The sequence below is a fragment of the Betta splendens genome, chromosome 21 (genome assembly GCF_900634795.4).
Source record: "Betta splendens chromosome 21, fBetSpl5.4, whole genome shotgun sequence".
NCBI lineage: Eukaryota > Metazoa > Chordata > Actinopteri > Anabantiformes > Osphronemidae > Betta > Betta splendens.
The window spans coordinates 10,289,724-10,311,928 of record NC_040899.1 but is presented as its reverse complement, the minus strand read 5'-3'; the positions used below and the strand labels follow the sequence as shown (position 1 = coordinate 10,311,928).

Genomic DNA, 22,205 nt, shown 5'->3' with positions numbered 1-22,205 from the left:
CCAGTTTCCTGGTTTGACAGCTGAGCTGGGGATAAGGAGTTTCAGTTCTCATAATATACCCAGGGAAAAGTTTTCTGCTGCACTTTTGCACTCATTCTAGGTGTTTTCTTTTCTTGCACTCTCTCTCTCTACACACATTCACACACTCACACTCTCCGAACTCATTTGTTTGCAGCAGTTCATTATAGTCAACACTTTTGATTGTTTTTCATTTTATTTGTAAAATAAAGCTGTGAAAAATATAGCAGACATTTACTGGGGCCATTCAAGCCCAGACATAATATTTAAAATTTCTCAACTTGTGGTGAAATATGTCTTACAGTAGCAATAATTTAAGGACAAAACGCAAAGATAATGGGAACATAAGAACTAGGAGCTACTGTCATTGTGCACAAGCTTTACGAGAGTGTCATGAGTCACACAAACATATTTACACAGGGTTTACAGTATATCAAGTCCAAAGATCACTCTTAATAATTAGATAGTGTGTTAAATGAATAATACCACACTTCGTACAGTCAGTGGAGGTGGAACAGGATTTGGAAAGTGTGGGTCCTAATTCCAACCTTGTGTTACAGTCTATACAATGCCCTGAGGGCTTCCAACTTGAGTTATTGGCTACACACAATAAGAACCTAAATAAAAAGTATCCACCTGTTACATGAGAGGTTTATAAATAAAAATCATATTTTTATATTAGACCACACAAGACTGTCATAGTGACATTGTGCATTTTATACTGTATTTTCCTGGTCCAAAATGCATTTACACACACAAATATAATGCAGCTGGCCGGTGTTGATGTTTTTTTACTAAACAGTATTTGCTGTAACATCTAATGTGCTGTTTCTTTTATGTACAGTATCTGAATGTGGATGTGTATTCTGAGCATCATGTCACACCAGCCATTCCTTAACATACAGTATGTTATGATGTAAAGACAAAGATTTGAGTCATGACTCAGAATCATTAGAAAGCATGAGACATGTATTGTGTCAGTCATGGCTTTATCTCTGAGACTCTGTATCTGTTGCATGGAGGTTTGCAGTTCCTTTGGGCACGAGAACATCAGAGCAGTTCATTAAGCACATTACTTTCCGCTGCATGTTTGTGTGTTTTTTGCTGCTATATAACTTGCAGGTAGGTCACCTTGGTGTCAACGCCGATTAGGTTTTTAGCTGTGCATCTGTAAAATCCCATATCCCTACTTGTCGGCTTCTGTATTATCAAGGAACCCTGAGGTTTAAGGTAGTAGTTGCCATAGATACGAGCCTGACCCGTCACCTTTAGTTGAGTCAGGTCTGGAGTTTCCCAGGTAACGGTTGCCTGGGGTGTTGCTATGGTCAAGCAGGGTAACTCCACAGCGATCCCGGGTCGCGTGTAGGTCAGAGGGGAGGGTCCTGCTGTGATACGAGGAGGGTACGCGATGATGATCACAGGAACTGTGACCAGTGAGACCGAAGAGGAGTCCCAGCTGGTGGATGTGCAGGTGTAGGTGCCGCGGTCGAACACGGAGGCCTGATGCACTGTCAGCGTTCCATCCTCTTGTACCTGATGTCTGTCGCTTCTCTCACTCGGCGTCAGCACTTTGCCACCTGGCGTGGTCCATGTGAGGGAACCCCTGGCGTCTGCGGAGGTTTGAGGAGCGGGGCAAGGCAGACGTAGGGTCTCACCGTTAACAATGCTCACCAAGGGGGCATTTCTGGTGCTCACTGATGGCTGAGGTGCAGAGCGAGGTGGAGGCTCAACAGGCTGAGGCGCAGAAGGGAAACTAAGGACTTTCTGCAGAGGATGTTGAGTAATTGGGACTCTTGGGTGAACCCCAGGTAATGCTGTTCGTGGGCTTAGGGACTGAGCTGAAAGATGTCCTGATTGATGTGTCTCACTTAAACCAAGATTTTTCTGCACAGTCCTCTCCGCCCCTGTTCCTCCGTCAGATGACCCGGCCTCCTCCCGTGGCTCGTAGACCTCCAGCTCCACCCTGGTCCTCTGCTCCCCCATCTCACCGCGCACCACGCATACCAAAGGCCCGGCATCGGTCGAGCGCAGCCCCCGCAGCTCCAGGGACCCGTTCCGGTGCACGGTGAGTCGGCTGCCGTAGTACGGAGCGGGCAGCACGCCGTTACCGGGCAGAACCCAGGACAGGCGGGGGGGAGGGGAGCCTTCAGAGGGACAGTGCAGGAGAACAGTGTGGCCCTTCACCGCTCGCTGCTTGGACGTCATCACCACACCCTCGGCAGCGTTAGTAGAGTTTTTCCCAACTCTGTTGGGCAATCCTGCACTGCTTCTAATGCTGAAGCCGTTTCTTGACGGTGTGCCAGTGCCACCTCCACTATTTTGCACACTGCTACCAGGTCCATCATTTGGAGAAACACCGCCTATCTTTGTCTGGTCTCTGCTGGCGTTATCATTAGCCTTTCCCACAATAACTTCACTCTCCTTACTCCCAGGATTCTGTTCAATACCGTCCCCCCTAACTTGGCTGTGACTGTTAGCCACGCTATTACTGCGACTACTCACAATGCCGGCTCCATTTCTATTCTCTCCAGTGTCACCAGCCCTAATGCCTATATTGCTCAGCCTAGCCCTGATGCCACTGCTGCTGCTTGGCGCTGTGCTCTCACTAACGGGCCTGTTGAATTGATTCTGACTGTAAATCCTTAGAGCAGGATTAGAACCTCTGTTTTCTATGTTAATGCCATTGTTTGGTACATTGTGTCTTGTCCAGCCATTATTACCATATCCACTGCTGCTGCCCTGCTTGTGTCTGTCTCCACTGGAGGAAACTACTTGATTATACTTGATCGTACCTGCATTATTAACCGTGTTTTCCCCTGATCTGCTATTAGTGGAGCCATTGCTTATAGTCCAGGTTCTCCCTCCCACCTGCCCACCCAGTTCGTAGGTAGGGGATTCCACTTCCAGGCCCACCACCATGCCCCGCTCCCCGGCCGAGTTGCTAGCTCGACAGGTATAGTTTCCCGAATCAGTCTTTTGGGCCAGACGCACTTCCAGAGTTCCACTTGGAACCACCGCGACGCGCGTGGAATAATATCCAGCGGCTGAAATTTGTGGGATGACGCGGTGAGCTGGAGAAAACCACGTTATTGACGTGGCAGCGTCTGCTGTGACCTGACAGCGAATTGCAGCTGTTGACCCCTGGCGAACTTTGATGACACGGTAGACTCTGTCATCACTAAAGGCTGGTGGAGACGTCGCCATGATCTTCACTTTCACCTTGAAGGATGGAATAAATTAAAGAATACGTTAACGTTTTCTTTTCCCAATTAATTAAATCTATTTATATTGACAAATATAATTAATAAATATTAGTAGGCTAGCTAGGCATATATACCTTCATGGTGTCCTGACCTCCTTGATTCTCAGCATAACACGTGTACTCCCCTTCCTCTCCCACGCCCACTGCTGGAACCAGTAACGTCCCATTATCAAACACAGTTAGCCTCCGTGCTCGCCCTCCTTTGTCTTCCCCCTGCAACACACTGTTCACCATGGTTCCATCTGGAAGACTCCAGCGAACATCTGGGTCAGGTAGACCTGATGCCTGGCAGTCAACCTGGAGGGAACAGGATTGATGATCTTATTGTGTTATCGCCACAAAAGCTGATTCCTTTTATTTTGACGAAACGTGGCCATCTGTTATTTGTAATAAGCAATATATATTCGTCTCTGTGTTAAAGGTTTTGAAGACGGTTATATTTAGGTCCTTGAATAAAAGAAAACTCATCACACAAAATACAACTGAGTAAACAGAAATATTGAAGCATTCAAAAATACAATTTACTGCTCATGAATGTTTAAATGCAATTAAAAATGAAGGGCGGCAAATTCCCACAACAGTACAGTGTCCTCTTTTAGTATTTTACCCTGGGAGACATTGTTTTTCATTGAGCTGTTAAATATTCATGTGAGAAGTACCATCCCCTGAAGGTTGCTGTTGATGATTCATAACAGCCTGTGACCTAGCAGGTCTTTCTTCTCCCTATATAAATGTGACTGCACATTATTGAATTTATGTTTATATTGTGTGTGTTTAACAAAATGTCCTGATAAACATCCCTATTAAAACAACTGTATCTAAATAATAATTAAACATCATTATTAGCATGTTTAACATTAAATTTCTATTCAGCATACCTTCAACGCTTTGCCGAGTGGCACCATCTGAGTGACTGGCTGTTTTGGTTCAATCCTTGCAGGCTTAGTCACCACAGACACACGCATGAGGCGATAATCGTCTGCGACCTTGTTGCGTGCGATGCAGAGGAAGTCTCCCGCATCCTTCTCCGTTACTGCCTGCACTGACAGGCTGCCGTTGGGGTGAACCTTCAGACGGCGATCGAAGCTTTAAGTTCCATGTATATAAAAAGCACAAACAGAGAGACATTCAGTTACACACCCTTCATTTTAATGATGTACTTTTTTTTCTGGTATAAATCCATATCCCCCCTACCTGAAGTGCTTGTCCACCAGCTTCCTGTTGGGGGTTCTCCAAATGATTATGGGTGAGGGGTTTCCAGTCACGGAGCAATGAAGCTGTAGAATTCCTCCATATTGGACGATAGTGACGGAGGGTGATGTTGAGACAATACGTGCTTTACTGAAATGGGAGTTAGGTAAGTGTTGCAACACATCTGAAGCTGTACTTTTGTCAGAGGTTGTGTTGTTTGCAATATTAGGCAAAACCTTCTTAGTGTTATTGTTTATGTACAGGTAGGTGAGAGGCACAGTTTTATTTATTTTCAGAAGTGGGTTTGCTGAATTGGGTTGGTGACGGTTAGAAGAGGAGCTCGGTGTGAGTGGCCAGTTCCTGGATCTATCGGAAGATAATGGAGGGGAGGGGTCTGCTGAGTTGAATGAGTTTGACAGGTAGTTAGGGATGGACAGTGATTTGTTTTTATTGAGCGAAGAAATTGTTTTTTCAGTAACACTGGCTTTTGTCTCTTCTTTTCCTTCACCCTTCCCATTTATTGCTCCATTTGCTCCATCTTCAACCTCCACCTTCACTGTCCTCTTATCGGCTCCCACAGCGTTACTCGCCATGCACTCGTAGCTCCCCGAGTCTTTTGGTCCGACTCTTCGAATATGCAGCGTCCCATTGGGCAAGACGAAGAGGTTGCCGTGGAGAAACTGGGACGGACGGACCAGAGTCCCGTCTGGGATCTGCCAGCGCAGAGTTGGCGGTGGGGCACCTCGGGCAGAGCAGTGGGCATAAAAAGGCCTCCCTGGGGGCAACCGCTCGTGCTCCTCCTTGGCTTGCTGTATCACCGGGGGTAAGGAGGATACGTGAACCCGCACAGAGGAGCTGGCGGCCCCGGCTGAGTTGGACGCCACACAGCGATACACCCCTCTGTCACTAGGTAAAGTTACAGAGATACGGAGGGTTCCATTTGTGTCCATCGCGACGTGACTGTCGGGACGGGAGGCAGTGGTCACAACAGAGCGATCAGGCAGGACCCAGGACAACGTGGGGGTGGGAACACCGTCCGCCCGGCACTGCAGGAGCAGCTCTCCACCCTGGTGGATCGTAACTTCTCTGTAGCTCACCAGCTGCATCCGAGGGGGGCGGGTCCACACTTCTAGGGTTGTTAGCAACCTTATAAAAGAGCAGAAAATGTACATATTCAGTACAGAAACACATAAGTCAGTTAGTCTCATAAGTTAAATGTGTTTTGTAAATTTGGTAGAGAAAAATATATAATTAATAAATGAATAGCTCCTAGGCAAATTTGAAAGTGAAAATATTATGTTCCAAATTCATTAAATGTAATGTAGTGAATTAATATTTATAACCGGTATCAGTGGCCTCACCTGTCACGACCCAGAAAGTTGTGTGCGCTGCAGATATATGTGCCCCTGTCCTGCAGCTGAACATTCTGGATAACAAGGGTGCCGTTTGGCAAGACTTCAAAACGCTGAGCCCTGGAGTGGATTGACATCACTGCTCCTGAGAGAGCGAGAGAGAGAGAGGAACGGAGCAAAGACAGTCAGGCAGAGCAGGAGTGAACAGAGAGTGGAAAAAAAGACACAAATTGGGAAAGAAATTTACAGAGTGAGTAAGAGGGAAGGAGAAACAGGGACACGCCACAGCATGAAGTCAAGCAAGTGATGCAGAGCACAAAATATTCCATTACTTTCCTGCAATATGTCTTTGCCACATGGCAGCCTTCAGAAAAGTCTATTGTGTGCATGCTAGTGTGTAATCCAGGGCGTTAATAGGTGTGAAGCTTTGCGCATCCCTGGTTTTATGCATAAAATGGTTGTTAAAACTCACAACAACTGATACAACACAATATTTGTAAATCATGAAACACTAGATATTGCACACAGGAGGAGCTTGAGGTTATTGCTGCCAAAGGTGGCTCAGCTAGTTATTAGAACACTGTCATTAGTTTTTCCACCATCAGGTAGTATATTTATTGCACATGTTCGACGAAGGCATGACATGTCTTGTCTTTTTGTGCTTCATCGCCTTTGCAGTGCTGCTACTGCTGCTATTTGTTTTTGATCAGATTAGTTGTACAGTACCTGTGGCAACCTTGGTCCATGTGATAGAGGGTTTCGGTTCCCCTCGAGCCTCACAGGCCAGTCTGGCAGAGCTCTCTGCTGGGAAAGATGCCGCCCGGATGTGTGGGTCTGCAATCCTTGGTCTTGATCTCACAACCGGAGCCTATAAAAAATGTAAGAAGACACATTATACCTGAAAGTACACTAACAGCAACACATCCTTAGTATGATATGATTTCAATAGCGATAAAAACTTCAAAATCAAACCAGTAAAACTGTGTTAATTTTTGTTTTTTCGTCTAAATAGCATATGGATTACTTTAAAGTGAACATACTGTAAATTTAAGTGCATGCACTGCAAAAACAGCAAAATCCCCTCATTGTCTGTGGATCTAGTGGTTTGGTCTGCAGAGCCACACTGCACCAACACAGCCCAAACAATTAATTAACAATTGATTGTTTCAAATCCCTTCAGGTTTGCCTCCGAGAACACAAAACGATGCTGATTATAAAACATGCGTTTCTCATCATCCTTCGAGATCTGACAGTGACTCTAGTAGAGCTCTGGAAAATCCATGAAATTGAAGAAGTGCCATAAACATCCCTCAGGTTTAACAGCAGGTTGTCTGGATACAGATTAAACTCTTTTCAGATCTATTGTGTATTTTGTGTCAGGCCTTTGCCCGAGGGATTTCACAGTCGGGGGTAATGTGTGAGTGTGTAGTGAGTTTTAGTAACAGAATAACAAATATCAATAACCAAATCAAACGTATTTGGGCAGCAAACATATGAAGATCTTTCCCTGGCTCCCATTCCAATCTATGCACTTGGTTTAAGACTAATTTTGTGTATCCACAATGTCAATATAGTGTTATCTAAATTGATTTGAACTCACCCAGGGGACAGCGGAGTGTGAAGGGGTCTGTGGCCTGCTGTTGTGTGAATCAGGAATTGAATTGGCTCCAGGGTTTTTCCATTCGGTAGGTGGTCGACTCTGCTTTGGAGCTGCAGAACCAGGCTTGGTCAGGTTGGTTTGGCTAACGTTTGACCCCTGTCTGGAAGATGCTTTTGTACTTGTGGTGACAGTAGTAGGTAGAATAGAAACAGTTGTCCTAGTAGTGGCTGGAGACGTTTTGGATGAGGTGGTCACTCTAGTGGTAGGAGTTGTATCAGTAGACGCAATAGTTTTTGTAGGTGTTTTAGAACTGGTGATAGTAAAACGGTTCTTTGGAGAAACAGTGGGGGTAGCAGTAGTTGTGGTAGTAGTAGTAGTAGTAGAGACTGTGGTAGGTATAACAATAATTGTAGAAGTGATTGGATTAGCACTAATAGTAGCTGTACTTCCAGTAGATGTAGTAAGACGAGTGCTTGTAAGAGTAGTAGAGCGAGTTGTGACTTTTGTAGTAGAGGACTGAGCATCAGAGACTGTAGTGGAGGGAGGTGCATGGAGTACACCAACCTCCTCAGTGTGTTTGCCTGGGGATCTAGCAGTCTGTTTGCCCAAGGCTGTGTGTGTTTGTGTGTGTGCGTGCCTCCCGTGTGTGAATGTACTGGCACGTGTGTCTGGCACAAGCGTTGAGGAAATAACCTCATCGGAGTAAGTGGGCGCCGGTGTCGGCGCGTTGAAAAGTGTGGATTCTGCAGTGTCGGCGATGTCGGATGAGCGTGTCACCATGTCTGTATGTGTCTTTGTGTGAGAGGGGGATAATGATGGGAAGGAGGAGGTGAGGGGAGCCAGCGAGGGGGAGGCGGGTTTAACAATACCAACCGTGTGAGAACCAGGGGAAGACAATGGATCAGGTGCCACACTACTTGGAGGAGGCATAATATACTCACTTGTACTCAACAAAATAGCTGGAGATGTGGTTTTTGTTGTTAATGATAACATAATCAATGTTTGATCCGTGATTCTGATAGGTGTCACATTTTGAGTGTGGTGGGTTGGGTTAGTGGGGTCAGGGAGAGGTCGATGTGGGGTCAAAGGTTTAACTCTGGGCCGATTTATTCGTCTTCGTTGTTCAATCCTTCTTCGAGAATTCCAAGGTCTCTGAGGTCGAGAGTTTGGAACTAAATTAGGAAGGAGTTCCTGGCGATTGGCAGGTTGGATTATATCCTCTGGGATAATTTCATTTTTTCCAGGCATGGGCTTGGGTGTAAGGGTCACTGTCATGGATTCTGTCTGTGAACGTGGGTCCTGTGTCTGTATGTGTGTGCTTTTCTCTGGCTGTGTTTCTGTCTCTGTTTTAGTTTCTCTTTGTGTCTGGATTTCTTTGAGAACAGCGTGAATTGGCTGAAGGCCTTCCTCTTGTAAAACAGTGTCATCAACAGACGAACCTTCACTGTCTGTTTCCTCCATTGCTCCCTCTGTTGTATCTCTCTCTGTATTATCTGCTGCTTCATGTTTTTCTGTGTCTTTGCTTCTCCCCACTGGTTTCGCTGTGGGATTTCCACTGATGCTAGGCTGGCTACTGCTATTAGTGTGAGTCTTCTGACGAATCTTAGCCAAGAGATCTGCCCATTTCTTAGGGTCTATCCTTTTTTTGTTGGGTGTGGCTCTATGTCTACTGTCAAACCGGTTTCTTCTCTGGTCAGTGGCTGGTATAGGTCGACCCCTCACAGGCCCACGTCTTCTGGCTTTTCCCATTGGATACTGTTTACTTGGAGGAGGTTGTAAAGGTCTTGGATGATTCCTACTGGCAACCAGGGTTATGTCTTCTTCTTCCTCCTCATATCCTGATCCTTCCTCCATCTGCTGTCGTAAAGGGGCTCGTATCTTGGTTGACCGGCCGGCGGCTGACTGTGGTCCTCTGGGGAAGGAGGTTCTAAGTGGAGGGGGTTGATGCGGCTTTAATTCCAGCTGTATGGACAGATAGTCATTCCCATACTGGTTAATGGCAAGGCAGAGATAATAACCAGCATCCCTTAGGGAAGGGTTTTGCAAAAAGAGAGTGCCATTTGCTTGTACAGTGAGTCCTCTTGATGCAGCTAACCCCCTCTTTATTATACTTCCGTCTGGCAACACCCAACGTATAACAGGTGCTGGGGACCCAGATGCCGTGCAGGACAGACTGACAGGTTCCCCAATTGCACCGGTTACAGAGGGTCCCATTGGAACTCCTAAAGATGGAACAGAGGACTCCTCCACTGCAAGGCGCACAGGGAGAACATCTACATCCCTGCCAGCCTGGACTACACAGTAGTAAATTCCAGCATCTGAGAGCTCTGCTTTTTGTATCGCTAAACCAGTGGCTGAGACCTGGAGCCTACCATCCAGAGCGCCAGAGGACAAGAGGACTTTGGATCTATCTGGGAGAATCCACTGTACTTTGGGCTTACCAGAACTTAGGTGAGGGCATGGAAGCTCCACGGCGTTGCCAGCTACTGCTGCTATTGCTGTGATGGTATCATTAGCTGAAATAAGAACCCAGGGATGAGTTACAGAGCTGGACGCAGGGGGAGTAGAAGTTGGGCCGTAATGAGCAGAAACTCTAGTGGAGTATATGAGGTGAACTTTGTGAGCATTTGACTGTGCTCTGTTCAGCTGGATACTGATGGCTGGCTGTAGTAACCAATGTGGTCTGACTTTAACAGAAGCTTTGACTCCAGTATGATAATATCCGCCCGTCTCCGCCGACTGCTGGTAGCGGTAGGCTAATGCCGGGGCTTTACTCAGCATGATCTCCCTCTCGAGGCGAACCGCCGTCTCACTGTAGTAAGCTAGAATCCTCCAAAGCTTCTCATAGCTCTGTCTCTCCACAGGGCACTCCAAGGAGAGCGACAGAGCGAGAGGGAGAGGTGAAGACGTGGACAAGGAGAGATCCGGAAGAGGAGCGATATCCTGAGAGTCGGAGTGAGTGACGTTGCAACTCAAATCAACACTGTTTCCTTGTTGGTCAGACAGACTCAGAGATGCAGCTCCTAAAGGGTCTCTGAAGGCATCACAAGACTGGATTTCACTAAGGTCTGTTTCCAGGGGTGTGTCTCTTCCCGCTGAGGAGATGACAGGCGAGGTGCATGGTAGGTCCGTCCGATCGAGCAAGCCTTGCCCTTGGAGAGAAATGGGTGAGGCACATGTTGGGCACTGAGGGCCACCTGGACATTTCACTAAACCTGAGTAAAAAAAGAGAGAAAATAGATATTTCAACTACAGTATCTGCAGATATTAGTGTCATATCTTGGTCATGCCAGCTTTTTAAGAATCCATTACCATTTATTTCAGTTACCAATTAGGTATGGTTGCTATATCAAATCATAAATAAAAAAATGCATCACTTCATTATGACACAGCAGTCATTAGCCTATATATTTCATGTGCCTGCACACATCAGTGCTGTCATTTTGGATTAGTCATGGCAGGTTGACTCTGGCATATCAATGAACCACATTTCACGGCCCAGCCTTCTTTCACATCTCAATAAAAAGTCACAAACCAGACTGGAGGAGATGCAGAAAAGTGTAGGAAACAGAAAACAGCCCGGGATGAAAAGCAACTGGATAGATGTCAAAAGTAAGTACTGTGTCAAGATAACAAAACCAGATGCAGTAACATGTTCCATCACTCTAACATCTGGCTGCATTAGACATGTTATATTGAAGTCATTAATCTTCTTTTAGACTGAAATGATCAACAAATTATTCTGTTTATGAATAATTGTACTAAGCTGTCACTAAAACATTTTGCATCTCTGGTTGAATTAAATAGCCTCAAAACCACAACAAGAAACATCTGTTTTGTTAGTGACAAAGAAATAAACTTTATTCCAGATTCACCTGGGTGAGCCAGACTCCAATTAAGAAGCCAGTTCATCCTGCAGTCACAGCTCCATGGATTAGTGTGCAGCACAAGGGTCTCCAGCATTGGCGTTTTCATTAAGGTGTCTTTAGGCAGAGTGGTTAGACTGTTGTTGGACAGGTCCAGATGTCTTCACAACAAAAAATAAACAACAGAGGGAAGAAGAGGGACACAGAAAACACAGAGGTTGTATCAAAGTCAGAATAATAAAGAAAAGGATGAAGGAGTGGGCAGTAAGACATGAGCAGTTGAAGCTTATCTATCGATCCGTCTTTTATATCATCATGTTTAAACTCAAGATTTATGTCCATCAGTACGAGTGGATGTAGCTTTAAACACCAGCATCTTTCCATTAGGCCATTTGTTCTGAAAGTCAGTCAGCTTTTCAACTTTGGTCAGTGGCTTCATTCATATCATTTTGTCAGAAATCAATTTATCTTAGTTAGTTTGGACTGTCACGCTGGAAAAACTCATCTTCTCTCTCTTTTGGGGGGGGGGGGGGGGGGGGGGGGGGGGGGGGGGGTGTTCCAATTTAGCAGCACCAGACTCTACGCAAAACAGAACATTAACATTCCTCCCACTATCAGAGTCCCTTGCGCTCTGCCTATTTTAACAATTAAAAAACAGTAACTTCCACAGGGCCGATGACTGCACGACTGTGAACTCACCTGAGAGTAGAGAAGTAATATGTGTTCAGCAGGGACAGTGTGCACAAAGCCTGCGGGTGCAGCTGATGCAGCCTGTTCCCCTGCAGGCGGAGCAGCCTGAGGCTGGGCAGCTGCAGCAGGGCTCGTGGGTGGAGGTGGTCCAGGAGGTTGTGATCCAAGTAGAGGCGCAGAAGCGAGGTCAGGCCAGAGAAGGTCAGCGATGAAGAAATCTCCTTAAGCTTGTTGTAACTCAGTTTTAGTATCTGCGGGGGTGGAGGAAATAGAGCCAGGAGAAGAAATGAAGACTTAGAGGAGCAGTCGAACAATAGATACAGAGGCTGATGACGAAACTAGGCCAATACTGAGATCATAAGTCTGTCACTGGATGTAATGCGAGTTTTATTTATGACAATTTCTGGATTGGAGGATGAAAAATTGGATGAATACTTGAACAGATAAATTCATCTTGTGAGTTTATTGGGTTAAGGCAGGAAAAAGTAAAAGGATATTGTAGCACTGGGGGTCTGGATCTCTCCTAATAGGAATTGTTGCCCTTTATCCTCAGCAAAAGACTGCAGGGGCTGTACTACTGGAGACCATACTAACAACTTAAAAAAAAAGACTCACCACAAGAACCACAAAGTTGTCAAATTGTATTTGTGCGAGATAAATCCGGGGAGGCTACTTGGCTGGAAGATCTCCAGCTGCTGACAGTTCTAGCATGTGAAGATGTCAGCGCAGGAAAATATGAATCCTATTATCGCACAATGGCAAATATATCAGCATGCGCCCAGGAGATGAAGGGGACAACTGCGCGTTGAGTAATATCACTTCCCCACACAGAGCTAACTCTGCCCTTAGGTTGCTGCTAAAATGTGTGTCACACAGAAGTGGAGAGAACGATGGGAATAAATTATGTGTTTGGTTGTGGAGAAATTAGAGCTGTTGGAGTCTAATGCTCTGCACACGGGTTCAGCAGATGAAATGTAAAGTTGGGCATTTATATAATTTATTCCTTATTATCAGTATGACTTTTAGATTAAGTCACATTCATCAGTGTCACGTTGTCCCTAAATTGCACAGAACTCTTTGACGAATGCCATGTGTCCTGGCAACGCTTGCATTACTCATGTTGTTAAGACAGAAATCTGTCCTGTCCGACCGCTTTAGCGTGTTCATTTCTCATAGTTAGGAAGCGACGCCGTCTGTAAATTAGAAATACGACGCGTGTAAAAGGTTTGAGTGCTGAGCCGTCTGCAGCGGAGCTCGGGTGAAATAGCACGGGAGCCCCCGCGGCCGCGGCTGGAGAGGAGGAAGTACAGTCAATTTGGTGGAGACGTTCTGCACGTTTGATTTGTGCATCTGTGTCTTTTAAAAAACGGGAATTTATGAGGAGGTGGGTGACAAATGTCTTGTTAATAAAGCCACAAATAGCTGCATCTTATTGCTGCTGGTGCTGTTTACCTGCAGGGACTTCATGTCTCTGAACCCTCCATCTGGAAGATGGTGGATGTCGTTGCTGTGGAGCATCAGAAGCTCCACCTGCTTCAGCCCGACCAGTGAACCGCCATGAATTCTGCTGATGCTGTTGAACCTGCAGGGCCCGAGGCGCGTTATTATCAATCTGGCACTGACACAATGAAGATGATAATGATGATGATGATGATGATGCAAACACTGTTCGTTCCGTACCCCAGGTTTATTCGTCGCGTGTGCGCAGGCAGCCCAGGTGGGACGGTGAGCAGCGAGCGGAAGGTGCAGTGAACCTCACTGGCCTGGTAGCAGTTACAGCTCCTGGGACAAGAGCGGCCCCCGGGCACCACAAGCGTCAGCACCAGCAGAGCCAGCAGCGCCGGCGGCGCCCACACGCTCCCGCACATCTTCACTCCACTCACTAGCAGAGGCTACAGTGAGATTATCTCTGCCAGGGAGCAGAAGGAGAGTCACGAACAGCACGTGTGTGTGTGTGTGTGTGTGTGTGTGTGTGTGTGTGTGTGTGTGTGTGTGTGTGTGTGTGTGTGTGTGTGTGTGTGATGCACACGTCCGAGTCCGTTTGATTTGGTCGGTCCAAAATCACGAATGTAACTCAAGTGGATGGCGAGCTGTGCAACATGTGACCCACTCTATCCTGAGACCCACCCAGAAGCCACAGACTTATACTGACACACTGCACCTGTCTCCGAGTAAACAGACCTTGGGTCCTCCTCAATCCACACAGGCATGTGGCCTAATTAAGTGACAAATGGCCTACAGTATGTCTGTATGTAAATACAGGAGTCAGTAATAAGACTTACTACAGTACTGGACCACAGGGACCCACACCCACGCGCCTCTCTTTCTCTCCTCGTCTTATTTAATATCACCAAAGGGCACAGTCGCACTTAAAGTGTTCAAATTCGTCAAAGCGACTGTGGAGCGTCAGCCGTAAAACACTTTTCATCTTCAAACTGATTCAGAGTAAATTACGCACGGTGTCAGGATGCGAGCAGTTTGATTAGAAAGCGTGTAGTCATGCCTGTTAAGCGCATACCTTGGAATCCTTCGGTCCGCAGCAGTGAGTTATTTCACGGAATTATTCATTTTGCCCATTAATAGCTGGTTTTAAAGTGCGCGATTCAGAAATGGGATTTGCACTTTGCCAAATCCCCGCATTAACTCCGACACATGTGAACCGCTGAACGACAACCCCCCTGCCTCAAAAAAAAAAAAGTTTTCACCTCAGGTATAACTCAGTACAGCAGTAAAAATAAAAGGAGTCACGCATTGATCAGCAAGAAAAAAACAAACAAACTGCTTTTAGATCCAACAGGTCTTCGTGCGCGTTTCCTGAAAGGAAAAGTTGCGCTGGAACCGGCGGGCGGACTGTTCGCAAACGCGTCTGGGGGTTGAGCGAGTGCGTCTGCGTGTGCGTGCGTGCGTGCGTGCGTGCGTGCCCGTGGATGTGTGTTGCTGTGTATTCGCATATAGCAAAGAGGGACTGGACTGAGGTGAACTTCGAGTGACGCTCCGGCGCAGGGGCGTCGTGGAGACAGCGGGAGCGAGTCACGGCGCCTCGGGCCGCTCCCGTCCTGTCGTACCCGGACGCGCCACGCGTGGGCCAAACGGACGCGGTCCTGGTGAGCGGCAGCTCGTTTGCCACCATCTGTCTCACCTGCTGCGAGAGTCATTTTGCAACTGTCCTCACAATCGCTCCAAAGAAATCCAGCAGCAACACGCCTCATTCGTTTAGTTTTTAATAATTTACCATTTATGGCTTTATTCAATTATTTGGCCATTTATTCTGTAAATGTATTCCTTTATCCAACGTCTAAACCTCCAAATGCTCTAAGATATAACCGCTGTAACAATAGCTCAATTGGTTTTTATTTAAATTACGCTTTTCTTACCTTGAGTTTTACAGGCAAGCTTGCACATATTGGAGGGAATAACAGACCTACTGCCTATGGTTCTGAAGCCCATTCGACCCAGTTTCAGAGAACTATGCTGAAGTATCAGTTAGGAACCGTCTTCATGTGATCTCAGATTCTCACTCGCTCCATAACAATCTCACTTCCTTCACAGACTTGAGGGCAGAGCATAAATAGACCCATGCTCCTCAGCTGTTGTCTTCTGTAAGCAACCCCCGACTCGCCCCTCTTTGAAGGTCTTTGGATGTGAGTGAGTCACTAGCCTCTGTCATTCACTGTAACACAGGTTCTTTTCACAATTTTCCACGCACATTTACTGTAAAAATCCCAGATTGAGGTTTTGTATGCGACAGAATCGCCTCAATTAAGTTGAATGTTTTTGTTTTTGCTCTGCAGCGAGGATATCGCTGCTGAGGAGAGACAGCAGATGCGAGAATAAGGTCACCATTGACGAGCTGATTTCTCACATCAGCCGCCTGAATAATGGATTATGAAACTCATTATGAATGGCTGTTTATCCCTCTGGCCTGACACCCGACGAGCAGCCGGCCGTAAACATCTTCAAAGACGGGATCGGATGCTCCTGCCGTCGAATTTTCAACAGTTGACCCAGACTCTCCAGTTTCTCCCACTGCACCGATTCGCGTTAGCTGTGAAGAACATCAGGCCCGATCCCAACGGAGTTCATTACAATATTCTTCACTATTATGGAATGTGCGGGTCACGAGGAATGAATCAGTGTCTGACTTGGAGGGAGAAACAAAGACATAATATAATATCGATGGAGCTGTGAGGGAGTTGGATACTAGGATAAATGAAAAGGGTGAGGGGGAAGGTAATTGGCCTGTTAGTTTATCTCATGGACCGAGACCAGTTAAATGAATTATTGAAATATTCAGTCAATTAGTGATTTATGACTTCCTGTTGCACCCACTGTCTGGCTCTCTGTGCCACCGGGCTCCTTCTCTGAGGTTCCCTATACTGCACTGGTCATCGGTGCTCTCTGTCTTTCCTGTCTGTGTGATTTGGCTCTATCTAGGTCAAATATCTTCACTCTGCTGAATCATAAATTCAGGAAGTAAACAACTCAGTGCCGAGATGAGACCGGCTTGCTGATACATAATTTCAAAACATGTGCATTATGCATTCTTTTTGATCTGGCTTTGATCTGTGAATAACTCTTTGAATTTTGTAAAAAAAAAAATGTATTGAATTTCATTACTTACATTTTTCTCCAAGCTCTGGTTTTTGCATTGCTGAACTTGAAATGCAAAATATTCCCTTTTTTGAGCTGCTCTTCTTTAATTACAGCTCATTTTTCATTGTGGGAGAGCAGTACAGCTGAGAGTGAGCAGAGACTAGCTGAAATGTACAGTATTTGTACTGTACATCACCTCTAGGTACATTACAACTACACTACCGTCACAAAAACAACCATTTTGTCAGCGGTTCCATACAATACATGGTTTGTGTATCTTGGGGTTTAAATGGTTCACTGTTTATAAAAAACAACAGAAAAACAAGAGAAAAGGAGCTTTTTCCTTACAGATATCCCCACACGAGGCTCCCACTCAGTCAAGGTCAAACCAGAGAGTGAAAACAGGAACGGGGGGAATCGGAGAGGGCACGCGGCCAGGATCCATCCTAGGATGAACCTAGCCCTTTAATTACATTCTTCATGACCTCTAGGCTTCAAGCAGTTCGCGGCTGCGGGATCATAAAATGTGGCTTAAAGACAGGAACAGACCGTCCAGCAATAATTCACGCTTCCATTTAAATGACCCATTGGCGTCTATTGCACATTTGAAATATTTGCAAAATGTGATTAATGTTGGTTATTATCCTAGTGATACATGGTACCAGAAAGTTTTAATGACAGTGTTATATGTTGAGTTGTTAATGTGTTATGATATCATTAATACCATTACAGCTGAGCTGTATTTCATTTGTGGGCTCAAATAACTGGCTCCTGTCTACGCTGCAGTAGTCGCTGTTGCTGAAGTCAGAAAACCCTGTGAAACAGTCACCAGTAATATGACTCGACTGTGAACATTATCTATAAGCCATAATGACAACAGATTGCATTGTTTAACTGATTCTCACTTTTGTATTTCTGCAGTGAGAACTGAATGTTCTGGAGTTTGACTTTGAAACTGCGGGTCCTCGTATGAGCCTGAGTCAGAGCCGTGGCACCAGGACCGGGACCTAATGGTCTATTATTGATTTGAGGATCTAGCGCTTCACGGGGTCAGGGCTTGTCTGTTCAAGGGGGAGCAAGGGGTTTAACAGCCGTGTAGCAGCGACCCACTGACAGCTGAGGGTTATTTCCAAAATAAATGGAAGTTATTGGAAATTTAATATGTATTTTTACTGTAAATAGTACAGTAACTTGAAATTTGTGTATATGATGGCTGGGATATATGTAGGTTGAAGTGGGAGTTCGGTGGAAAAAGGTTTCACCCACCAGATGCAGGGGGATGGATGACAAGTGCGCTTTGTGTTTTCTGAAAGATGAACAGAGTTGGTTTGAGTAAATCTCAGACGGAGACAGCTGAGAAATGGCCACAACTCAGAGCCTCTAAGCTCTCAGCCCTCGGGCCAGAGGAGCGAGCGAGAGGGGAGGAAACAGAAAGAGCAGTTTAAAAAAGATGGAGGGGGGAAGGTTAAGCGGAGTCTATCAGTGAGCTGGAGGTCTATTATCTGCACATGTGGCCATTATATTATCACCAGAAGGCAAAAGTGGATTGCTCTCACCACGGCACCAGGGGGACTGAGTTTTTTTTTTAAATGACTTTGGTAGATTTTAAAAACAGGGAACAATCTGGCAACCAGTTGGTTTCAGGGTTTGGTTGTAATTGTCCTGTTCAGATGCATAGTCAGCATTTAGGTTAATGAAAGTGTTTCAGCTGGATTCCCAAAGGGACCACCCATCCAGAAGAACTCAATCGCACCACAGCTAAATATTGTGGAAAAGGCAGGATTGTTCTGAAATGGTAGAAATGAGACTTTATATCTGTGCGGTTGTGGCCCTTGAAGCCTTTGCTCCAGCTTCAGGGAGAATAGATGCAGCATAGAGCACAGTACCAGGACCGGGCCCGGTTGGAGCAACGGGAGCACAGCCTCTGGGGGGTGAGTGGGGTCAACAAGGGTCGAGGGCGTCGTTAAGTCCTTAAGCTTCAGACCATGGTCACGGGAGGCGGGGGCTCCTGTGTGCTGCTCCTGGAGGCGTGGAGCCCGGCGGCCTGCGGTCCTTTACATATGCGCAGCGCGGCCGTGCTTTTAAAGCAGCATGGACCAGCGGCACGCGGTGTCACACTCAAAACGTCAATAACAAAGGCTCCGGTGGGAAATTCCTGTTCTGTGTCACGCCGTTTCTTCACGCCCGGATCTGCTCTCTCTCCCACTGGCTTCCTCCTCTGTTTAAACTCCCCTACCGTATCCATGGTGACGGCTCATTAGCAGGACTGCGTACTACGAGCACAGGCGACTTATAAACCTTAACACTGTGTTAGTTGTGTTGAGGCCACGAAATAAAAGCCGATAAATCGTCTTTATCTCTTGTTTCTAAAGTGGCCTCTCAAAGAAAAGCACAAAAGCACAGCCACAACTTTCCCCCGGTTTCGCTTTAAACAGCTGAGGAATCTGCAGGCTGAGCAAACAAAGGCTAACGTGTGTCTTGTTAACGACCCCGTGCCTTGTAGCAGCTCTATCTCACCTCATTGGCCACTGTAAAAAAACTTCTCATTGCTTCTCGAGCCGATGATGAAACGATATCACTGTAGATGAGGAACCTAATCCTCAATAATCTCTCTGGTGTCTGATAAAAAACACACAAACTACCACTCGGTTACTCTAAATAGTGCAAATCCATAGGACGCGTTCACGCCGACATATGAGTGAGCGCTAACTAACCGCAACACTGGAGGCTTTTTAAAAGGTTTTCTCAGCTCCCTCCGGTCCCTCGGGCCTTGTTTCCCACAGTGCGTTTGGCCTGAGGCTTAAAGGGAACTGCGAGGCTCTTTGAAGTAATTTGGTTTGAAAGATGACATTCATTAGTTGGGGGAAAAAACACCATCAGGACAACAATGATGCAGAAGTGTTGCTCTGCCTGCAACACAGAGCGGGCGTCCCGTTTCTGTCTAGTTCTGCCGAAAAGCTGCATTTCGCATTTTCTAATTGTTGGAAAGCGAGGACTGCATTATTGACAGCGTTTCCTGTGCAGCCAGTCTCTCCACCGCATGGGTTCAGTTCCCACACAGACAGCTGGAAAAGAAAGGAAACAACAAGTAACATTACAATTAAACCCAGGATTGATCGGGGGAGTTCACGTCAGACTGCAGGCTGTGGAGACGGGGACCCAGACTGTGTGGCTAAAATCAACTCACACAGACAAACATCAGGAGACGGCTCCTTTTGGGACACCGTTTCTTTTTTCCTATCCTCCGTCTGCACAGTAGAGCAAGAAATGGACTCGGATGCACATTAGCACTTGGAGACATGCACAAAGGCAGCGGAGCAGACACGTTCGCTGCCCTGCAGGTCAAACTGACACAATCTGTAATTATCTCAGCGGAACGCTGCCTTTTGCATTGAACCTGCACACGAGAGTCTCGGCTTTTCCTCGTAATGCATAGTTCTGCTCGGAAACGCGTCGGAAACGTTAATTAAACTCATTTGTAAGTCGCACACACGTTGGTCTACCGGCGCGGTCTATTCCATACGGCCGCAGCCTGTTTATCCTGCCTCGTGGCTCCGTCGGCTCCTTTGTTACGGCGCTCGGGGTTTTCCTCCACGTCCACGCATTCCTGTACTGTACTGGCAGAATTGCTCCCGTGTTCAGCCTGCGTCACGCCGGCAAATATCGCGTTTGGTCCAAATTCAATTATGCTCCGTGGCTTTGACCTTATTCTTCTAGCGCACGCTGAGTCTGTAAACAATGATGACGCCGCCAGTGGAGACGGTGGAAATATGATCCTTCATCTCCTACAAGAGCTTGTCCTTTGAATTAGCTGGAAGTGACTGAGATGAAAGAAGCTGATTAAACCCACTCTTGTGGAAATACTATCCTTCATACACTTCAAGAGCTTGTGTTTCTAATTAGTACAGGCGACATGTTGGCCATCTATCATTGTGGCGGGTGTGGCACTTGGGCTCAGTTCAAGGTGGGAAAGTGACTCACCCAGTTAGGAAGTAACTATTGTACCGTTACTAGCGTAATTTGAGCCTGCTAATGTGTCCCATAGAGGATGAGCACCCTGTTGGACCATATGACAGTGTCAACTAATATTCTACAGTTTTAAAACTTTCTTTTGCGTTTTTCCAAGGCCTAAATTCATCTTTGCATTTACAAAACTAAATGTGCTACTTCTGACAGACCAAAGCTTTAGATGCATATGCAACATTGATGACTGCCCTGTTTAATAAACCAATAAGTAGATTCATGTAATTAGATGAAGAATAAGGCAGAATCTCTGACAGATGCGCAGGTAATTCTGCAAGAAAGAGCCTGAGGAGTGGACCACAGAGACCTCATTAATACAGCTCCTGCTTTGCCTTGGTGACTCACATTATTATTAGTCCTGAGGAGAATTAAATGCATTGTTAATGATGGCAGTCCAACAGCAGCATGATGTGTTCGCATGATTAGACTTCACTGGTAGCTTCTCTGTGCCTTCTCTTCTTTTCTTCTTCTTCTGCACCCTGTACCTCATCACCAGTGTGTGTGTGTGTGTGTGTGTGTGTGTGTGTGTGTGTGTGTGTGTGTGTGTGTCTTGTCACTCTGTCTCAGCCTGTCTCCAGATGTCAGGGGGCAGGAGGGCTGCAGATGGTCGTCATTCCCCTCTGACAGTGACAGGAAAACAGAAAGAGTGAGAAGAGGAGAAAAAAAGGAATGGAGCTTGTGAGGGACAGAAGGAAACAGATGAGGGAAAGAAAGAGAAAGCAATAAAAGACTCTGAAAAAGGCTTGTCCTTGTCCAACAGTGGAAATACAGATAAGGCCTAAGTCCTGAGGTTGGGGGGACATTCTGTACTGACAGACTGAGGGAGTGAAATTGATTTGTTCTTTAGCTGCTTCTGAGAAATAAGATAAGATTACAAAGGAAACAAAGACTAAAATTATCCAGATATATTGTATATAATACTGTGTATAAATATTAAACCTGGTGTTTAATATTAGATGGAATTTGACTGAAATTTGGAACCAACCCCAACTGTTAATAGGATGAAGGTTATTAAAACAGGCTGGATGAAGAGACAATCAGGACAATATGTTGCCGTTCTGAAAACGCTAAAGAAAAAACATGAAACTTAGAAGGTCAAGTTTTAAAATGTATGTAACCAAGCTGTTTTCGTAGTTGGGCTGGTAGCAGTCTCATCACCAGCCACCTCAGGCTGGTCATTTCCTGCACTCTCCTGCTTCTCCTGCAGGCCAGATGTCTGTGTGACTGGGACATACCTTCACCATATACAGCAGAGCATCATGTGCCTTTTAGATATTCAGCTCTAACTCTAATCAGCCCATATGACAGAACTAGTAATAGAAATATTGCTCTGGGCCTCACCTGTGAAAACACGCTGCAGCATTAAGGTTTCACGTCCTCTAACGGCCGCCACACGCTCAAACAAAGTGAATAAAGTGTCAAGCACAAGCTTTAACAGGAAAAACTAAATAAGTGTAACCATTTAACTAGAATTTATAATATTGGGAAATGTAATTGTACCTGAGGATCAAGGAATAAAATGAGCACGAGAAGAAATAATTTTATGATTAACCACTATATTATAAGGTGGTTGTAATGTTCAGGCATGAATATATTGCGTAATCATACTG

The 22,205-nt window shown here is 45.9% G+C and overlaps 1 protein-coding gene and 1 long non-coding RNA gene across 2 annotated transcripts; one reads left to right on the top strand and one right to left on the bottom strand.

Moving 5' to 3' along the window:
• Window positions 1-201: 201 nt before the first annotated feature.
• Window positions 202-14,635, bottom strand: LOC114847584 (matrix-remodeling-associated protein 5-like). The gene is made up of 12 exons (XM_029137497.3): window positions 14,498-14,635; window positions 13,660-13,888; window positions 13,432-13,561; window positions 11,989-12,230; window positions 11,299-11,450; window positions 7,424-10,638; window positions 6,550-6,691; window positions 5,833-5,968; window positions 4,475-5,617; window positions 4,159-4,366; window positions 3,356-3,577; window positions 202-3,237 (listed from the first exon to the last, which is right to left on the bottom strand). The coding sequence occupies exons 2-12, from the start codon at window positions 13,845-13,847 to the stop codon at window positions 1,126-1,128; spliced, it is 7,890 nt and encodes a 2,629-aa protein (XP_028993330.1). The 5' UTR covers window positions 13,848-13,888; window positions 14,498-14,635; the 3' UTR covers window positions 202-1,125.
• Window positions 14,636-14,921: 286 nt separating this feature from the next.
• Window positions 14,922-17,811, top strand: LOC114847585 (uncharacterized). The gene is made up of 3 exons (XR_003784231.3): window positions 14,922-15,083; window positions 15,529-15,624; window positions 15,771-17,811. It is a non-coding gene; the product is annotated as an uncharacterized LOC114847585 (long non-coding RNA).
• Window positions 17,812-22,205: the final 4,394 nt, after the last annotated feature.